This window comes from Nannobrachium achirus (genome assembly GCF_963921795.1).
Source record: "Nannobrachium achirus genome assembly, chromosome: 12".
NCBI classification, from domain to species: domain Eukaryota; kingdom Metazoa; phylum Chordata; class Actinopteri; order Myctophiformes; family Myctophidae; genus Nannobrachium; species Nannobrachium achirus.
Window position 1 is genome coordinate 15,094,291 of NC_137832.1, and position 22,099 is coordinate 15,116,389.

The window sequence follows — 22,099 nt, forward strand, 5'->3', positions numbered from 1 at the left end:
CTATGGAAACTAGCATAAAGACTCTTCTGTGGAATACATTTGCCTGCAATGGATTGACTTGCCACTAGATGGGGCTGCTGAAGGAAAGACTTGATAATGCATCTAGTCTGGTCCTAATGCATTGCATTCTGTTGGCATGCAGTGGTAATTAACTTGAGACATTTATTGTTGGAGCTGTGTGAAGCACAGGCTCCCTATACGTGGCTGTGTGGGTCTGTGTGTCTGTCTGTCTGTCTGTGTGTGTGTCTGTGTGTATGTAGCCTGAACTTCCTAAACTTCGGCACGCCACTAGTCCCACAGTTTTGCCACCACACACTCGCGCCATATGTCAAATCGACCGGCTTACTCGGGAATCGTGGGCTATTACTTTTCTAAGAGAAAGGTTCTATAGTTTAATTGATATTAATTTATTAGTGAATTAATTTTCCCCATTGACTTATAATGGGAATTGCAAAAACTCACATTCAATTATTTGTCTCTCGCAAACCATAGGGGCTAGAGTTTCAAGACTTGGAGAGGAGGTTCATAATGATTTCAAGGATTAAATAAAAAATAATTGTGTCATTTGGCCGCATGGTGGCGCCATAACACCCCACTTTACGTTTTGGCCTGTAACTCTTGAACCGTAGGTCGGAAAATTAAAAATATTTTTTCCCTGGATTCCTTGGGTCATGACGCATCTCCCCATATAGGCCACGCCCATTTGCGCCATGATAGATTTTCCGCCATCTTGAATTTTCTCCAAAACACACTTTTTGCTCCTTCTCCTACATATTTTCTTCAAATGTCACAAAAATCGGTACACATGATCCACACACACACACACACACACACACACACACACACACACACACACACACACACACACACACACACACACACACACACACACACACACACACACACACACACACACACACACACACACACACACACACACAGCTCCACTTCACACAGGTGTGATTTTTTTTAACAGAAGATGGGTCCAAATATTCTACAATTACAAGGTAAAAATCTTCAGACATTTTGCTCAAGTAACCATTTTTAATGGCTGGGAAATTCAGACAGTGGATAAAAGCGCAGAGAGAATCCCAGTTTGAAAATGAACAAATGCACAGGCAGTCATCCCTGGATATATAAACAATAATTCATGAATAAATAATAAACAGTAATAAAAAGTCACACACTCACCAATTCTCTCTGCTGTTGGTGCCTCCTCTGAGCTCGCTTGGGGTTTAATTCCAGAGTGGCGAATTTAGAAGTGCCCTCCTACACAGCAAGATAAATAGACATTAAAGTACGCACACAAGCAACCCTTGTGTAACATTTTCATATACTGTATACTATATACATTTATGAGATAAATGGTTATGTTTTAATAGACTTCAAAATCATTCCAGTTCTATGTGATCATTTGAAATCTACTGTATGACTTGACTTTGCATTTCTGGGAACAGAAAATAGAGCTCAACTGCCACCAACAACACAACACACCTTTTAATAAGGTCATTTCATATAAACAAAATGGTACACAAAACAAAAGCAGCGGAACATAACACTGTACAGTAAGTATATATAACTGCACTGACGAGAAAGCTGAAAAACAGTGAGTTTAGTTGAACTCAGAAAAATACAAGTGAGTGGAACACCCAGTGCTGATTGGTTCCAGCTGAATTCTTCACAATCCTGCAACGCCAAGGGGCTTCTTCAGCCCCCCATGTAACATGAGCCTGCTGCTTTGGAGCGCTGCCTGACACTGTGCAGATACTGTAGCAACCGTGGAAAGTGACTACGCACATTTAGTGAAGTACTGTATGTACAAGAGCAATTTTTGAGGTGCATTTACTTTACTTGAGTATATACATTTTTGTATACTTTTAACTTCTACTCCACTACACCTTAGAGGCAGATATTGCACTTTTTACCCAAAGACAATTATTTAACAGCTTTAGTTAATAGTTACTTTGCAGATTTTGATGGACGGGTACACTACATTAATGTGTATTACCCCCTCAGGCCGGGAACACATTTTTGTGTATTACAGTACATGTACAGTATGTAGTACAGTAATTAAAAAATCACACCCGTGTGAACTGAGCGGTGGTCGTGGAGGCTGTGCAACAGCACTACTGGGTGGGTGCAGCGGGGGTTAGTGTGCTTTACAATGCTGTAGTTTCTTCACACACTCTAATTTATTTGACCCTAAAACATTCAGTTTGTTAATAATAATAATAATACTTGACCACACATGCTGACCCACCCTTCCCCCGTGTGTGTGTGTGTGTGTGTGTGTGTGTGTGTGTGTGTGTGTGTGTGTGTGTGTGTGTGTGTGTGTGTGTGTGTGTGTGTGTGTGTGAGAACAACAGCGCCCCTCCCTTAACATGTGTGGTCAGAAAAGGTACTGCATGCTTGAGGCTACATACACGGACGGCCGGACGGACGGCCGGACGGATACCCACACACACGGCCACGTATAGGAGACGGTGTGACCACCGCTCAAAAAATATATAAATATATATATATATATATATATATATATATATATATATATATATATATATATATATATATATATATATATATGTATATAAATATGTATATATATATATATATATATATCTATATCTATCTAACATATAATTTAGCGAATGTCTGTCTGAGTGAGTGTCTGAGTGAGTGTCTGTCTGTCACAGCGTTTCTCCTCAGTGGCTGGAGCAATTGATCTGAAATCGCATCACCAATAGCATATGAACACACCTGACATAACTGTGAAGCCCGTTTGTCACTTTCACAAATCATATGCTGTATATTAGCATTTTTATGGTGTATCTATATCTATTTAGCCTACAGTACCTTTTGTGACCACACATGTTAAGGGAGGGGCGCTGTTGTTCAGGCCATGCACAATCACACACAAACCCACACACACACACACACACACACGGGGGGGGGGGGGGGGGGGGGAGTGTGTGTGTGTGTGCGGGCGGGCGGGCCCTGTTACAGATGTTGTCCAAAAATCATGCAGATCGGTACACAGTATCTCTGTAGCCGTTAAATGGAACGGGTATTTCTTACATTGATGCTCCTACATATTATCATGCAAGCACCAGTTAAAGTTACTTTCCATCCCTCATATACTGTGTGCACAGTGCACATCCCATAACCCACCCACTGCACATCATTTCAGAGCTCATATCTTTGAACGGGTAAGGGCTAGTATATATATATTTATTCAGCCAAAGGTGTAAGTGTTTCTAGCTGCTACAGAGGCTGAGTAATACACTTTCCAGAAAAACTGTGGGTAATTTTCAAATTGGACTTAGGCCTAAATGGGGTCTAGAGAACATCTTCCACCACTGTGCAGAGCGATAGAGCTGAACCAGAGCGTTACGCCCCTTGCAGAGGGGTGTCCTGTACAGTGGTGTGACGTGCCCAAGCGGGGGCAGGGCCCTTATCTGCACCTGCCAAAAGCTTCCGACTCTTGACGTCAACGGGGATTCCCTCGGGGCCCCGCTCTGGGCTATTCTGCCTACACTTGGTGGTGTCAAGTAGGCAGGCTGTTAGGTCAGCCGTACGGGTCAGGTTTCGCTGTTAACAAGTAACCCATAGTTCAAGTACAGGTTTCCCCAACACATTCTTCCACTTCCCATCAGTGTTGTTTTTGACAGCAAATTTTTATTTGAGTTTTAGTCGTAGTCATAATTTAGTCATCTGACTAATATGTTCCGCCCCAGGTTAATTATCGCGATAATATCGTAAGTCGCGATTTCATTTGTCACAATAATCGTGTTATGATATGTTCATATCGTCCCATCCCTACAGTGAAGTGAAGTGAAGTTTGAGGGAGAACTTCTGTAGCTGTGAACTGAACTGGCACATTCCCTGTGGACTCCATCAAAGAGAATGGAATCCGTCTCTGATCTTGAAAGAAGTGCAATGCCCGCCTGAATAACAGTTTGAAATATTTATAATAACTGGCCTGAACTACAATGCTGTTGGTTAGCAATGCCGTCATCTGGTACAGGGCTACGTATAATACAAAATAAAATCAACTCCAACCCTGAACATCTCTTGTTCCCTCCGTTCCCAACTATGAAGGTTAGTTTTGACCTCGATCCTTTTGAACCCAAACGTTTACATTTTCAGGACAAACTACAGATCATTCCCGCCACGTTTCATGAAATTCCACCCAACTATTGTCCAAGTAATTATGTTTAATTATGTTTATTCAGGGAGTGTATATAATACCTTTCCACGCCTTGCTGCAGTCTTTAATGACAAGATAGTATGTCACACTGCTTAGGCTGAATATTCAATGCTGATCAATCTCGAAAAATTTGAATATTGTGTAAAAGTACATTTTCTTGAAACTTTCATATATTTTTGGAAACTTTCATATCTTCGAGATACATTGCGCAGTGAATTATCCCAAACCTTTTTGGTCAATTTTTATGGCATACATACAGCTCTCATGAATATCAAAAGTCCATATTTCAAAATATTACAATATTACACGAGACCACTCAAAACAAGGATTTATAATAGCGAAATTTCAACCCTCTGAAGTCAGAGTTGCTTGAAGTAAAACATTTTAAAAAAGAACGTCTGCTAAATGCCTAGATTGTAAACTACTGAACTCATAAAATGCCACAGTCTTGTAGTAAATCAGTATCTTACATATCCTGAAGCTGGAGACGTAGGCCTACTGATATTCAGTGATTGGGTCTAATGATCAAAACGAGAACATTATAATGGTGTAAAAAATCTATGAAAAACTAAACATTTCCACGCTGTAAGGCCAGTAAGGGACAAGATAAACCCCGGCCACTTTCATTATCACTGAATACACCTTTAAGTTGTCATCACGTCCCTGAACACACGTCCTGTATATTTACCGTGCTCAGCAACTAAAGAGGTTTTAATTAGAGGATAACACAACTCTATCAAGTGCTCAACACCCACCCATGGTACAATGAGTGATAACCGACCACCGCGTTCCACGTTGTATCCCAGCAGGATACATGATGTTCTACAGCACAGGATGTTTTCCTTGTCAGTTATACATAATCGTCACTGTCGGGCACAAACCTCGTATCTCCAAGTTTCAAACGTGTACGTTTTTTCACAAAGCAAAGCCCTGCTTCATCATACAAGGCCGCCACACAAAGGTAGTGAAAACAGCAGATCTACAAGCAACGCCTCGCGCCACGAGGCGTTGTGTGCTTGTCGATCGGCTGTTTTTACTAGTTTAAATCATTGTTTAAATGATAAATGCAAAACAAACAGTTTTGGACATACAAGGTTTTCACCCCACAACGACGATTTATTCTTTCAGGCCCGACTACAGCTGTGCTTAGATAGATATGAAGGATATGCAATGACAGGTCATATTACAGTACAGTATGTTTCCTGTTATCTGTTGCACTTTCAGGGATTTCAGGTTTTACATAACGCATGCCAGGCTGATTAAACGGTTTTGGAAGAGTTTGGCTCGGAAACGCTCCTCCCGAAAAAAACGCGGGGGTGTATCCGGGATTGAGGCCCGGTAGGAAATAAATCATCTGCCCAGATGATCCCGTAGAGCGAGGAGGGGTTTCACAGATCCCATCTTATCTGTCTGATGTATCCCCCACCATACACACAGTTTGAGTGGCAGGTACACCCACGCATTCACTCAGAGACTTGTTCACATCATGAACTCGATGTGCCTCATGAACCCAACAGCACCACACTACATGTCATGATATATTAAGTACTAAAATGTCTTATAATCAAACAATAAACATGTTATACAATGCTGTTATTAAAATCTTTATAGCCATAACAACACATAAAGGTTACAAGGACTTATAAGTGCCTTATTAACTGTTAATTATTGCTTATTAACAGGATGGCATGTAAAGTGCTACATGTGTCAGGTTGGTACGATTGGTACCAATGGTTTAAGCGTGAGCTTAATGGTAAAGCGCTGTGCTCCATAATGAGCTGACCACTATTACATAAGAGTCCAACCTTACCTTGACCAGGAGTTCACGGCTGAGGGAATAGTTGTTGTCGTCTGAGAAGATCTCCGACAGCTCACGGAAGGTGCGGAAATTCTCCCTGTTGACAGAATGAGGCCAATGCATAAGAACATTTTTGTTTTTGACAGCACATTTTGATTTAGTTTTTAGTCATAGTCTTTTGAATAAAATGTCATTTAATTTTTGTATAATTTAGTCACCTGAAAAGTTTTAGTTTTAGTCTAGTTTTAGTCTAGTTTTAGTCGACTAAATATCATAAGATTTTAGTTGACTAAATCTACATTGATCTAGTCAACTTAGTCAACTAAAATGCATTTTGGCAGGCCTTGATGACATCGTAATGACTGATTTTACACTTGGTTGCATGCTGAAAATAGCTGATCTACAAGATCACAACGCGTCGCGAGCTTGTAGATCTGCTATTTTCAGCACGCAACACCTGATAGTAATTACTTTCTCCTCCACTAGTCCCTCCCTAACGTTTTTGTCTAGTTTTTATTTTGTTGACGAAATATTTAGTCTTAGTTTTAGTCATTACAGTTTCGTTTTTATTTAGTTTTTATTAGTTTTCGTCAGTGAAAGAAACGCAGTCGACAAACATTTTTCGTCATAGTTTTAGTCGACGAAATCAACACTGGTTCCCACACATTTTTACCAATGAATTTCCAAAACATTTCCAAAACGTTTCCAGAATATTTACCCCAATTTCCAGGCCTATTATATATAACAATCATTCAGCGCAATAACGAGTCCATTACTCCTATGTGCAATGCAAAGACAGGCAGTGTAGAAAAATTATTTTCTACACCACATATCCTAGGACATTAAATTAAGTTAAATTGCTTAAACTTCATCACTGACGATTCACTTGTTGCTGCACTGCACAGATTGGTGTCACGCCGCGTGACAAAGGAACAGATCTACAAGCTAACCACACGCTGCAGCACTTTGTGGGCTTGTAGATCTGTTCTTTTTGTCGCACACTTTAGTCTACAGCAATCATGCAGCCCGTTCAGTGAAAACGTACATATTTTGTGTAATGTTATACCATCCTGGAGAATCAATAGCCAAAAACAATGCACATCCAAATATTTTTCCTGGACTTTCCAGGACCCTTGATCAATTCCAAACCTTTTTTCAGTACTGGAAAATATTTTTCTAATTTCAAAATATTCCCAGGAATGTCATGACTGCTACGACACCTGAATTTCCCCAAAGGAAGGTAAATTATCCATCACTCCATTGTACCTTGATACTTCCTCCCAGGTCCTCTTCAGGCGGTGGATGGCATTGCACTGTAGTGCAGATAGGATGGCTCGCAACGAGGAGAAGTTCTTTAGGATCCGACACTCCTGGAAAACAATGAACAGGACAATATATTCAGAGAATATAGAGCGCCGTCGTCGTCTAACGAAAGTATTGCCTCTTTGACTGTCCTGCCAACTCTTTCAAAAATAGCAGATCTACAAGCTCGCAGCGCGGCACTCAGTGCCGCGCTGTGAGCTTGTATATCTGCTATTTTTCACTGGTTAAAGCATTCAATAATTCTAGGCCTAAATGGGTTAAGTTTTGGACCGCTACGGCAGATGACAACGGTAACCGGAAATGATCAGCGCTCGATAGATAAATCTATCGGCCATCGCAGCCGTCTGTACTACGGCAAAAGCTCCCTTTCCACATAGCATCTACAACGTCTGCTGCGTAGATGCGTCGCCACGGGAACCAAAGAGTTCAGTAAAAGGGGTGGGAAACGGCTGTTTGCTTAACGATTTTGACCGCTACGGTGATTACGTCATAGCAGCCGTAGTTCCGCCTTGCGAGGCGGTTGTAGAAACGGGCAGCTTAAATTGCCTGTTGTTGGCGTGTCCCTGCCTGCACCAGCGTCTCAAAGCATTTAGCTCATAAATATACTCGGGCATTAACGACTTGGGATTTTTGCAAGTCGACTCGACTCAGTGAAAAGTTGAGTTGAAGTCGACTTTATCGTTTGATGACGTCATTACATCACACACAACCTCCCAATTATTTTATAAAGTTAAAGTATATAGACTAGACTAGAGGGTATCTTCACATTTCTAAAGTGCCAATTTAAGGACTTTTTAATACCTCTAAAATGACAAATTAAACATTGTCCAAATTGTCAAATATATAGAGGCAGAAATTGTGAAAATGATCCAAAAAATGGATCATTCAGTCCTTGACAATAAGCAATCCTACTGTTTGAATGCTGTACAGACGCACGCATGGAGCAAAAATAATGATAGAAAAAATACAAAGGATTTTCTTTTCAACTTCGAAATTCGACTTTGTCTAGTGGGAGTCGACTTGTGTAATGAAGTTGACTCAGTCGACTTGTCGACTTATTCGTTAATGCCCTAAAATATACATATTGCCCTAAAATATACATATTCTGACGGACTGTTTAAGAGGACCCTGGTTGCGTAGCTATTGCGTACCCTGGCGACCTCTATCCAGCGCTCCAGGAGTCTGGCCCGCTGGTTGGGCTTCAGGGTGGGGTTGCTCAGGCAGGTGGTGATGACACAGTTGGTGACGGAGTTGAACTGGGCCACGGTGGCCCTGATGGTGGGAGCCAGGTGCTCCTTCCCCTTCTTGTCCCGCTGGGACCAGATCCCGCCCAGGCAGTGGTACGGCACCACCTTCTTGAACAGGTCCTAAAAGAGACATAGAGAGAGAGAGAGAGGTACAGAGGAGAGTCAAAAGAAGATTTGGATGCAAGAAGAATCTGTGCAAATCTGTGTCACTTTAGATTTGAGCCACTTTAACCGTTATTTTATGCTTTTAACCATTAAAAAATAGCAGATATACAAGCTCACAGTGCGTGCTGGAAGCTTGCAGATCTGCTAATTTTGAAAATTTGTGAAAATGTGTGCAAGTAGTATGACCCGATTCTATAAATGTCTTCTAAATCCTTCTTCTAAAATCAGTTGTTCTTAAACTTTTTCATGTCAAGGACCCCCAAAATGACATGTATTTGGCCACGGACCCCCATCTCAAAATATGTTGTTCCAGGGACACACCCTACCCCACCGGGGCAAATATTTTAGTTAAAAATGTTCGCTTTAAAAACATTTTTTAAATTTTATAGCTCGCAAGCTTGTAGACTTGCATAAAATAATTCTAGGCCTAAATGGGTCAACTACAGTATAAAGTAATGCAGTTATGTATGGGGAAGGGGAAATGTCTTACAGCGTCCATGAGTGTGAACTGCTCCGCCACCATGATGGGGTCAAAGGACAGGAAACTAAAAGCAGGAAGCTCGTCCTCGAAGCCACTCTCTTCCTGCGTGGCGAAAGGGCAGCCGATGTGGTCCCCTGTACATGATAGATAGATAGATCTTTTATTAAAGTGTCCTGCACCAAACGATGCCCAGCCCGCACAGGCTTACAAGACACTCAAAACATATACATAGAATTGACATACACCAAGATACACCACAAACAGAATACACAAAGAGAAAAATATTGATTAATTGTCCAAGCTGTGAGTTACGGATACAACGTTCTCCAGCACAACTTTCTCTATACATTTTGCCAAAACAAAAACTTCCTTATTGAACAGAAAGTTCATCAAATAACAGACATCAGACCTCCAAAACAAACCTGGATTCTTGTCTTGCATTTTTTTCAAATAAGGAATTTCTTAAATCATGGTACAGTGGACAGTGAAAAACTAATTGAAATTCATGCTCCACAACTCCCAGGTCACAAAGAACGCATAAACGCTATTCTACAATACAACAAACCCCTGATCAACATCTCCCTTGTCTGCTCACGTTGCAAACAGCGTTCCTGCGCCTACTCATGTATAATGTATATTGTTCATACAGTATTTTTTCTTTTCTTTTTTTCCCCCTGTTGGATTTGTACATCTCACTTGGCATTTTTGAATAATGCATGCTGCTTATAATAGCTCAGAGTTATATAATCACTCAATAATAACTAATCGAGTTATATAATGACTCAATATTGAGTTATATAATAATAATTCAATAGCTTATTCTTCCCAACGGCTTTTTCCTTCTCTTCCCTGTAAATGTATTTTTGTTAGACATGTGTGAGGAAACCTGACAGATGACCATCCACTTTATCCCCTTCACTCATTACTGACTCTCAAAAGCTACCAGTTGAAGCATGTCCTGCCCTAGCATTCATGATTAGTCTCACTACTTAGACCAGGGGTGGGCAACTTTGATGATGGAGAGGGCCACTATATTTTCACACTCACTCCAGAGGGCTACAATGCATATACAGTACAGTCAAAAAATAGCAACACATTTTTTGAATTGGAATCCTGAATTCTTTTTTAGCTATTTTTGAATTGGAATCCTGAAAAGTAACATTTTTATTTAATTTCGAATGCATTTATATCTTCTTATGTAGATCTTCTGAGTTCTTTATGAACTTGAATACAAATACATTGTGCATAAAAAAGACTAGTACTAGTCATTAAGCTACTAATATAGACTGAAGTAATTAAAGTGTTTGTTTTGCATGAAAAACATTCCTAGGGCAAAGTTTCAGCCCCCCAAAACTGTGAAAAGTGATGATTTTTTGATGACTCATCACTTTTCACAATTTTGGAATGTTTTTCATGCAAACAAATGCTTGCAATGGATTCAGAATCATGAAGAACCCCTAGTTTGACCCCTTCACATGCTACTTAAAGAAGACGTTTTTCTTTTTTGTTATATTTTTATTTTCCTGTATAGTGGAGTCAATGGGACAGTGAATATACTGTACAAATGGCCATAACTTTCTTTCGCGATGTTTCCGGCAGAGCAGGCCTCTCATTCTGTGGACCTTAATGACCAAACTAATAGATAAAACAGAAATGAAAAGTACGTCATGACATCACAGGTTCAACCCTATTCCTTGAGCTTTTGGGCTTGTGGGTCCCTGACTACTACCATTCATGATCACACTGCCCTACCATCATGATCAGGCTCACACTGCTGTCTCCGGTGGAAGTGGGCCAGGAGGTTGCGGGAGCGGCGCTCCAGGTCCGAGCCGGGGAAGTGGAGGTGTAGATATGACATGAGTTGGTGCAGGCAGCTGTAGTCTGGAGGAGTCCAGAAATCCTCAGAGTACTGGTCCAACCAGGCTCCCAAGATGGATGACACCGTGCTGCAGGAGACGGATGCAAAACAAAACACAAGGGATGGGACGATATGAAAATTTCATATCACGATTATTGTGACCAAAGAAATCGTGATTTACGATATTATTGCGATAATCGGAATCCATTATCCTGGGGCGGAACATGAGCCAGAAAATAGCAGATCTACAAGCTCACAACGTTGCGGCGCGTTGTGAGCTTGTAGATCGGCTATTTTTTGGCAAAGACATTTGATAGAGTGAAAAAAGATTGTATCAAATACGTATATTATAAGTACCCTTTACCAATTATAGAGGATTTAAGTGGTACCGGATATGCAGCTCGGCAAATAAAAGGTGAATTGATCCCAGTGCATGACAGAGGAAGATATCACGATAAATTTAATCTCCACGATACGATTATCATGAAAACACAAAAACTGCAACTAACGATTATTTTCATAATCGATTGATCGGTCGATTATTGAAACGATTAATCAATTAATCAGGCACTTGTTTAGCTATTACCTTAAACATTAGATTTGAGGTTCTTTTAGACATGTTTTAAGTAACAAAAATACATTAAAGATGAATAATTCATTCATAAATACATACAAAAATACGTTTTGCTCAGCTGCCAATTAGGTTGTTACTAAAAGACAAAAATAAATACATTTTTCTGACTGCACACTAAATCCATTATTACGTTATGCGCTCGTTTAAAAAAAAAATTACATTATGAGCTGATTATTACATTATGAGTTTTTATTACATTTTTCTTGTTACATTATGAGCCCTTATTACATTATGAGCCATTATTACATTATGAGTTGCTACACACACTGAAGAATAACTACACATTTGTCGGGCTAAAGAGTAACAGTACTCTTTTCAAATCATCATTTGAAAATAAATATTCAAGTCATATTCTTTGTTCTTGACTCTATAATCCTGCACGATACTAAGACAAATTCCAGCAAGTAGTTACTGATTTGATTACGATTACAAAGTTAGTTGGCAACTAACATGAATACTAATGGTTCCACTTAGTCTAGATCTGTATCCTGCAACTGGTTGCTATAACAACTGAATTTACGCTCAGGGATGATTCAGGTTTTATTTCATATCTTCTTATTTTAGCGAAACGGGAGGACAAAGGGAAGAGCGGGCTGGTGATCTCTCCTCCATTTCCTTCTGTGGTTCATGATTTGTGTTTTATGATTATACGTTAGCATTTTACTGTACATGTAGTTGTCTAAACTAATGGTGGGATTAATATCAAGTGACGAATGACAGCCAACTACAGATTGAACAGGTTAAAAGTGTTCCATCAACTAGTAAAATGACAAAGCTTTCACTTTGACCCTGAAGGCGGCGGGAGGCTTACTTTCTCAGCTCTGTGCATTCGTCCTGGGAGATTCTGTGTGCAGTGGTTGCGGGTAGATTTTGGAGCCTGGCATACCTATGGCATAAACAAGATCAGTTCAGCGATATACAGTAAATAGGAAGATGTATTCAATTTAGAGGAACATTCAGTACAAGCCTTTGTTTCTGGTGAATCCACAAAAAGTTGACGCTTATATGTACAGCATGTAAACACGTGTGTATATATTACATTTTCAACCTGCCGTATATATTTTGGGCATGTTCAAATTGTCTAAACCATACATGGGCAATACATACATACATACATACATCTAGCTTCATGTATGGTCATTTGGGGAAGGCGAGTCCTACGGTAAGTGCTATGGGCTTAGGTGAAGTCTGAAGAGGTGAGTCTTCAGGCCACGGCGGAAGCTATAGGGAGTTGAGTCTGTTGTTTCTAAGTACGACAGGGAGTTTATTCCACACTTAAATATGCATGTGTAAGCGTGCCGTGCACCAAGTTCTCTTACCTGTTGAGCAGGAGATCTAGCACCTGCTTGGTGGTGGCGAAGGAGCGGTACGTGCAGAGGAAGATGGTGACGTAGGTGGAGTCCTTCCCGCGGAACGCCGTCACCATGTACTCCACCAGGCGCTCCAGGGTGCCCGCCTTGATGGTGCGCACCTTGCAGGTCTCGTACAGGCTGAGGGCCGCGTCCGTCTCCACGCCCAGCCATCGCTGCCCCTTGCTGGCCGACTGGTGCAACTGCACCTTCCTCAGCGTGATTGTGAAGACGGCGCCGTCCTCCACCTCCTCGCCGATCTCCTGCGTCGAGCTCTGTGATACAAACATAGAAAATATAAAATTAAAACGTCAGAAAGACTTCAAGCACGGTGGCGCAGTGGTTAGCGCTTCGCCTCACAGCTAGAAGGTCCTTGGGTTCGATTCCCGCCGGGGGACGCTGTGGGCACTGGGGGCGTGTTCCTCCCTCCGCGTCATCAGTGCCCACACCCTAGGTTGGGTTGGCGATAGTGCCTTTCTGTGTGGAGTTTGCATGTTCTCCCTGTGTCTCCTCGGGTTGATAACCTCACAAAAACATGCAGTAATCCTGGTCTCAATAATGCCTCCCCCTGGCCAGCCGGGGTGCTTGATGGAGGGGAAAGGAACTGGTTGGAATAACGTGTTCCTTCCATGTACTACGTCCATCCCAGGAAATCCCCCGTCAGGTGAAAAGAAACAACTTGGACTACCCATGCATTGAAGGAAGCATGAGGTCAGTCCGTTGTCTCCCCAGGCGCGGCAGAGGGAGAGCAGAGCCCAGGATTACATAGGCAATTGGCACTGGGTGAAAATGGGATAAAAATTATAAGGAAAAAAAGAAAGACTTCAAGCTGCCACTATCTTTTAACTGTCAACACGTTGCGGAGGCATTGGCACAGGGGTAGAGTAACCGAACACGGAGGGTTCCCGAAGGGTTCCCAGTTCGAATCCGGGCTCCCCCAGAAGTTAGTGTGGAAGAGTCCTTGAGCAAGACTGTGAACCCCTATAGTTGCTCCCGGTGAGCAGGTTGGTGCCTTGCATGGTTTCCTCCGCCATCGGCGTATGAATGTGTGTGTGAATGGGTGAATGTAATGCGCAATCTATGTAAAGCGCATTGGATAAAGGCGCTATACAAACGCACCATTTCGTCGTTGTCGGGTGGAAACCTCGTATCTCCGAGTTTCAAATGTGCGCGTTCTTTCACAAAGCAAAGCCTTGCTTCATCACACAAGGCCCGTCGCACAAAAGTAGTGAAAACAGCCGATCTGCAAGCACACAAAGCCTCGCACCCCGAGGCGCTGTGGGCACAGTGTAAGTTTTGGACACACAAGGTTTTCACCCGACAATGACGATTTACCATTTTTCCCATGTTTTGTCGTCACAGCGTCACTTCATTGCCCAAAAGTATAGACATCACATTTACCAAATTCCAAACCTCGCGGTGGCTGGCACTCCTCAAATACTAGTTCTGCTGCCTGTGATGCCGGCCGCCGACAAAGAGACAGCGTCAGTCACCACCACAGAGACAATGTACTCATTCTGGTCCAGTCCCCTTCTTCTGACTCATACTTGGTGAATACTGCATGTCACTATGAACAAACAGAAATCGCATTGTCGCCGACCAGAGCTTACTGGATAGCTTGGCAGCACAATGCAGGCTAAAGCCTGTATTATAGCAAACCAGGGAATTAAAACAAGCTGCTTGCCCCCTGAATGAGAGCTCTGTGCCTAATAGGCCTGTCACAATTATTACATAATCGTCTAAAACGTAATTATTTGACATAATCGCAATTATTTTGTGATAATCGTCATAATCTTTTCCATGGTGAAAGATTTTCATATGTTTTCAAACATTTAAAAAAAATAGTGGAAATAGCAGATCTACAGGCTCACAAAGCGTCAGATCTGCTATTTCCACTATCAATGTTCTATTTTAAGTATAAAGTTGTCAAATGTACAGTCATTTCTTTGTATATTTAGGCTATGTGTCATATCTTCAAAGCCTACAAGCCAAACAGAAATGTAATTGTCAACGGCAAAAAACACAATCAAATCGTTAATCGCAATCATTTGAGTGACAATTAATCGTCGTGTAAAATGACATAATCGTGACAGCCCTACAACTTTTTCATACAAGTACATTTTGAATAATTAACAAATTTCCCTAATTATACTGTATCTCAACGTCCATGTCACATCACCATGACTAAGTTAAGGACAACTGAACGTCCATTCATAAAACAAAACTCGTCTTCTGGGATTATTTTTGGCAAATACTTTTAAAAATCAACCCGTGGCCAAGTCAGAAGGCTAATATTTAAAAAAAACAAAGACAAAGAAGTAGTGTTCGAAACGACGCTAGGAAATCGTCGCGTGATCCACTGTCCCCACTGAAGCACGTCAACGCTCTGTCAAAAACATTCCTGAGAGTCATAGGGTTTTGTGACATTTGTCATCGGTGTGTGTGTGATTGGTTTGTCTGAGGAAACACCTGACAACACCTGACAACGCTACTCTAGTGCTCTCCAATAAGGAGAAAGAATCCAACGCAAAACATAACATGACGCTGATGACAAAGCCACTGGTAGGGCTGTCACAATTATTACATAATTTTGTGTTAATCGTCATAATGCTGAAAGATGTTTATATGTTCAAACATTTGAAAAATAGTGGAAATAGCAGATCTACAAGCTCACAAGTGAGCTTGCAGATCATCTATTTCCACTATCAATGTTCTTTTTAAAGTGTTACGTTGTCAAATATGTCCTTCATTTCTTTGTATATTTAGGTTACGTGTCATAATTGCCAGGTGCAACTTCAAAGCCTAAAAGCTAAACAGAAATGTAATTGTCAACGACAAATGCACAATTAAATCGTTAATCGCAATTGTTTGAGTGACAATTACCGTATTTTCCGGACTATAAGGCGCACTTAAAAGCCTTTAATTTTCTCAAAAAACTACATTGCGCCTTATAGTCCAGTGCGCCTTATATATGGATCATTCATTGACATTGACATTCCCTTTAGCACAGCTCCATCTGTTGGATGCATAACGCAACGGTAGCGTCTATTATGTGCGCCTTATAGTCAGGTGCGCCTTATATATGAAAACAGTTTGAAAATAGACCATTCATTGACAGTGCGCCTTATAGTCAGGTGCGCCTTATAGTCCAGAAAATACTGTAACCGTCAACAGCCCTAGTTATTCTAAGCCCGGTCCTAATTTAACCCCAATAGGTCTTTGATGACTTGAATTATTACACATACTGTTAGGCCCTGGTCAGTGATGGAATGTAATCTGGAATGACACAGGCATCTGTCATGGCCCCAGTTGTATGACCTTAATAGTGTGTTTAGTCACTGCCACTGGTGTCCATTTCCACAAACGGATGTGCCTCCCCTGGGCCCTGACTCCACTGCTTGCTTTCACTGGGTCTACTCTCTACTCCGTAACCTCACAATCACCACTCGGTTGCTCTGTTGTGATTGGTTGCCACGGCAACCATGATCACACAGATGAGAGCAGCTGTGGGTTAACTGCTGGCCATCTGCAAAAAAGCAGAACCGCAGGCTGTTCTTTTAAGCTCACTTTTTGGTCCACACAGAATCAGAAAACAGATTTGTGGGATTTAGCTTGTTATAAAATAATACATTTACTATACCAGTGTTTCTCAAACTCAAATTTCAAGGTCTTCGGGTTCATTTGGTTCCATTTGTACACTGTCAGAGTTACAGACTTATATGGGTTAATTTAGACCCCCCCCCTAAAGGAACCCACAGAGTTCCTGGAATCCACTTTGAAGCAACTTGGACTCCTCATGCATAGAAGGAAGCATGAGGTCAGTCCGTTGTCTCCCCAGGCACGGCAGAGGGAGAGCAGAGCCCAGGATTACATAGGCAATTGGCACTGGGTGAAAAAATGGGTTACAAAATTGTGGGATAAGAATTTAAAAAAAAAAGGAATCTACTTTGAGAACCACTGTACTATACACAGACTTGAGCAACTGCTGAAAAATATGCCATATCATACTTAGCTGTCAGGCGCAAACCTCCTATCTCAGTTTTTAATTTTAATTTTATTTTAAATCAGAGCTATTGAACACCTTTTTCTATATTTTGGACATAGTTGGTTTCCCACCCCCTGACAGCAGAGATATGATGATGATATATTATAGAATATGATGTGTTAGGTTCAATTAAATTCATTTCCAAATATTATCAAATTATCTCGCAGCAACCCTGGACTGCCGTCACGGCACCCCAGGGTGCCCCGTCACCCACTTTGAAAACCCCTGGTATAGAGGGTATACGCATGTTTCTGAAGTGACAATTTAAGGACTTTTTAATACCTTATAAAATGACAAAGTAACATTGGCCAAATTGTGAAATATTAGAGTCAGAAATTGTGAAAATAGCCGATCTACATGCTCACAACTCCTTGCGTTGCGAGGCGTTGTGAGCATGTAGATCTGCTATTTTCACAATAGAACCGTATTATACAAAATGTAAGTGCTTGTCAGGCTGGGGGGGGGGGATCCCCAGTTAAAATATGATTATTTTGAGGGTCGCGGCCTGAAAAGGTTGAGAACCACAGGAGTAGACCAGCCTACTAGTTATACACTCACAAATATACCAGTGTTTGGCTGATGATGGTTGGGTGCAAAGTCTCCCTCTCCGTCTGTAAATCATGTATGGTATGGATGCGGGGAAGACTCGGCTGCGGTTCTGTGAGAGAATGCAGATAGCGAGGAGAGGGCCTTGGACAGTAGAGAGAGCCGCTTATCAGCTACACAGCAAAGAGGCCGGCCCGCTATCAATCCACACACAGAAAGAGCCACGACTCAAGGGCAACCTCCCTCTCTCTCTCTCTCTCTCTCTCTCTCTCTCTCTCTCTCTATCCATGGAGTCAGTCCTCACACAACAACGATCCCATTCATCGTTTGAGTGATATGTGAGCGATGGGGGGGGATGCAGAGCCTAAAAATGGAAAGCCTCCATTTGTGGTGTGTGTGTGTGTGTGTGTGTGTGTGTGTGTGTGTGTGTGTGTGTGTGTGTGTGTGTGTGTGTGTGTGTGTGTGTGTGTGTGTGTACAGCAGCTTCCCTTGTGTCAACTCTGTTAGTGGTGGAAAAAGTACTCAAATGTTTTACTTAAAGGAGTACTTCACCACTTTTCAACCTATCTTCATATAACTGGTCCTCACTAAAAAATAGCTTTTTTTTCCTCAGAGGAGGGTTGTATGCAGGTCAGAAACCCATCGTCTTGTGACATCATCGATTGGGAATCCAAGCTAATAGAAAATAATGCAGGCTTTCTACTCCTGAAAAGGTGCAATGTTAAAGTGGAAGCCATTGTTCTCGCGATAATAAAGTATTTTTTTTTACTTTTTTTCAAAAATATTGATTCATTTTTTTTGGGGGAAAATGATGATGTCACAAGACGATGGATTTCTGAACTTCCCACAGCTCTCCTAAGAGACTTGGACCGAGTAGAAAAGTGTTTTGCTATTTTATTATGAACATTAGTGAGGACCTATTATATGAAGATGGGTTGAAAAGTGGCAAAGTCCTCCTTTAGTTACTTTACACCACTCTGTGTGTGTGTGTGTGTGCGTGCGTGCGTGCGTGCGTGCGTGCGTGCGTGCGTGCGTGCGTGCGTATACAGCAGCTTGCCTTGTGTCAACTCTGTGGTCAGGCTGCCACATAAGGGAATTTTATTCAAAAGGTGGTGCTTCAACGTTGGGGTATTCCAGGGCATACGTCACCATAGCGACGAGAAGGGACTTCCTCAAAACTATCAAAGAAGGATAAATAAACAAGAAAAGGGGGAAGGAAACTTGACTGTAAGCAGTGCCGCTTCCTACTTTAAACCACAGTAACCATGGCAGCCCTATTCTGGGCATGTCAGTATAAGCAAAAAAAACTTCTGAGATTTAAATGAAATACTAGATCTACAAGCTCGCAACACATCGCAATGAGATAGCTTGTGAGCTAGATCAGATATTTTCGCCATTAGTTGTGCAATGAAGTATAATATAGGGCTTAAAGGAGTAGTTCACCCCCAAAATGATTTTTTTCTACGGATTACTCATGCCATGGAGACTTATTGTGTTCAATAATATTTTTAGTTTTTTGTCACATTCCTAAGACATTTACCCCCATTGATTCCCAAATGCATTCAGGTCCCCATCCAGAATCAATGTGGGTAAATTAAAAATAATCATTTTTTTGTCTTAGGAGAGTGACAAATACAACAAAAATATTATTGAACTCAAGTCTCCATGGCATGAGTAATCAAAAGAAAAAAAGTCATTTTGGAACTACTCCTTTAAGTGGTTCATTTAGGCTCATCACACATTCACTTGGCCTGACTCACTGCTTAGTCAAATGGCTCTCTGCTAATTATGTAGGCTCTAAATAGGCAGAACTATACAGGAGGTTGCCAAAGGAATGGGTAGCTTTGTCAGCAAACACTCACGTGTACTAACAGCAGGCCCTGGGTTCACATAGCATTTGCAAAATACCTACTTAATTTGAACGCTAGGGTTTAAGTGGTTAATATAAAAAAGGAGATTTTTGTTCTATAACACAAAGATTTGAAGGACCCCTGCAGTAACTCTGAGGACCCCCTAGGGGTCCCGGACTCCCTGTTGAAGACCCTTGGTCTAAACATTTTGCCTCTCATTTCATAATGCACACTACCCATACGGTTAGGTCTAAAAAAAAAACAGCATTATCTGAAGTCTGTCTGAGGGCCAAAGTAGTATTTGCAAGCCAACACGTTAAGGAGATGATGAAAGTAGGTGTTCTGTAAACCAAGTGCTGCTAGCACCTAATAACACTGTAACTGCCGGGAAGAATAACCATGAGAAGCAAACACTAACAGTCACATGCTGTTAACACTTATGTTGCAATGATTTTTTCCGGCCAATGTCCCGCGTTGCCATGGTTACCATAGACTTCCATGTAATTGTGCAAGTGTGTAAAAAGTGCACGCCCATGCCTAGATGATGCACCACGTGTGTAGATGCTGTTCACAGCTTTCAAACAAAAAAATCCGCTTGGAAATCCGTGCAGGCATTCATGATTTATCAGCCATTATGTTTTCTTCAGATGTAAACAAACATGGCTGCCATGTTTGAAAGAATGGGTTGGTATGGGGGTTAAACATGCAATTTCGCGATCGCGATCATGCCTAATACATTTCTGGAGGTCCAAAACATTTTTTTGAAAAAGAATTTTTTGAAAAAAAAATTTAAACGGCCCAAACTCGGGAAACTCGGGGTTGGCACAGCACTAGTACCAATACAAACTCTGGAAACTCGGGGTTGGCACCATATGTGTTAAGTGCAATTACTAGGGCTGTCATGATTATGACATTTCACATCAAATAATTGCGATTTCACTGTGTACAGTATTTGTCGTTGACAATTACATTTCTGTTTGTCATGTAGGCTTTGAAGTTTCACATGGCAATCTTGACACATAACTTAAATATACAAAGACATTACTGACATATTTGAAAATGTTATACTTAAAAAAGAACATTGATAGTGGAAATAGACGATCTACAAGCTCACAACGTCGGCTATTTCCACTACTTTTTGAAAGTGTTTTAACAGTTCTCAACATGGAAACGATTATGCAAAATAATCGCGATTACCTCAGAAAATTGCGATTAGACGATTATTATGTAATAATTGTGACAGCCCTAAGTGCAAACTAAGCTACTCTGCTGAGCATCCACAAAGGAATGTCAAACCAAACAAAACATTCAGAAGAGAATGTGGAGGAACTAGAGAGAGAAAAGAGAGACGGGAATTTTTGCAAAGAAGGGAACGTGTACTTTAAGCCAACGGGCCAGAGGCTGGTTCTAACCTGGTTCAACAAGAAGGTGTGCTTCAGATTCACTGGGACAACAGATTCTGGTTTTTCCAAACTCTATATCTAATATCTTATCTTTTCCATGCTGACCCAGGGCAAAACACTGGGATACGGAAGTTCCAGTGACCTGAGAATGTTTCCTATATTCGTACAAAAAAGGTACCTGGCTCATAGCCTACACAAAATACTTAATAACCTTTGACTTCTGACAACAGGAACCTAACAGTGACTATGTTATGGGTTAGGGTTGCATGATAAAAACCAAAACAAACAAACTACTCAAAACCTCAATTGAACACTTAACCCATTTAGGTCTAGGATTATTGAATGCTTTAACTATTGAAAAATAGCAGATATACAAGCTCACGCGAATTAGAATTTTGACCCGAAGTGTCTTTTGAATCCTTCTTAAGGTTTTTTGGAAAAAACTATGTTTCTATGTCAGCAATCCGGCCAGCAATCGTCAAAGAAAAGATCCTTTTCACTTAACTGGAGCTCAGTTAGTCTGTTCTTGAGAGACTACTATGTCAGTGGTTCTCAAACCTTTTCATTTGAAGGACCCCCAAAATGATATATATTTGGCCACAGACCCCAACTCACAAGGGGTCAAACTAGGGGTTTTTAATGATTCTGAATCCATTGCAAGCATTTGTTTTGCACAAAAAACATTCCTTGGGGTAGAAACAGCCCCCATACAATTATTGTTTAGTGATGAGTCATCACTTTTCAAAGTTTTGTGGGAACCGCCTTGACCCCAAGGAATGTTTTCCATGCAAAACAAATGCTTGCAATGGATTCAGAATCATTAAAAACCCCTAGTTTGACCCCTCACATGCTACTTAAAGCATATTTATTTTGGTGTGTTTTATCCTGTAGCCCGCCACCTCAAGCTGAACCCGGACAAGACGGAGCTACTCTTCTTCCCAGCTAAGTCTTGCCCCATGCAAGATCTCACTATTTCCATAGATAATGCATTGGTGACTTCAGTTCCGACTGCTAGAAACCTTGGTGTGGTCCTGGACACCCAGCTATCATTTAAGGCACATATTGCATCAGTCACCCGGTCCTGTAGGTTCACACTCTATAACATCCGTAAAATCAGACCGTTCCTCACCCAGGAGGCAGCGCAGCTCCTCATTCAGACATCTGTCATATCAAAACTCGACTATTGTAACTCT

The 22,099-nt window shown here is 41.3% G+C and overlaps 1 protein-coding gene across 4 annotated transcripts in view; it reads right to left on the bottom strand.

The window, feature by feature from the left end:
* Positions 1 to 22,099, bottom strand: part of LOC308296374 (ral guanine nucleotide dissociation stimulator-like) — a 63,416-nt gene that overhangs the window by 17,675 nt on the left and 23,642 nt on the right. For all 4 annotated transcript variants that reach the window (XM_080739635.1, XM_080739636.1, XM_080739634.1 and 1 more), the window contains exons 2-9: positions 13,033 to 13,337; positions 12,525 to 12,599; positions 10,974 to 11,167; positions 9,231 to 9,355; positions 8,480 to 8,695; positions 7,272 to 7,375; positions 6,018 to 6,102; positions 1,192 to 1,269 (exon numbers count right to left, since the gene is read on the bottom strand). In XM_080739635.1, coding sequence (XP_080595761.1) covers positions 1,192 to 1,269; positions 6,018 to 6,102; positions 7,272 to 7,375; positions 8,480 to 8,695; positions 9,231 to 9,355; positions 10,974 to 11,167; positions 12,525 to 12,599; positions 13,033 to 13,337 — 1,182 coding nt within the window. The remainder of the gene's footprint in view (positions 1 to 1,191; positions 1,270 to 6,017; positions 6,103 to 7,271; positions 7,376 to 8,479; positions 8,696 to 9,230; positions 9,356 to 10,973; positions 11,168 to 12,524; positions 12,600 to 13,032; positions 13,338 to 22,099) is intronic.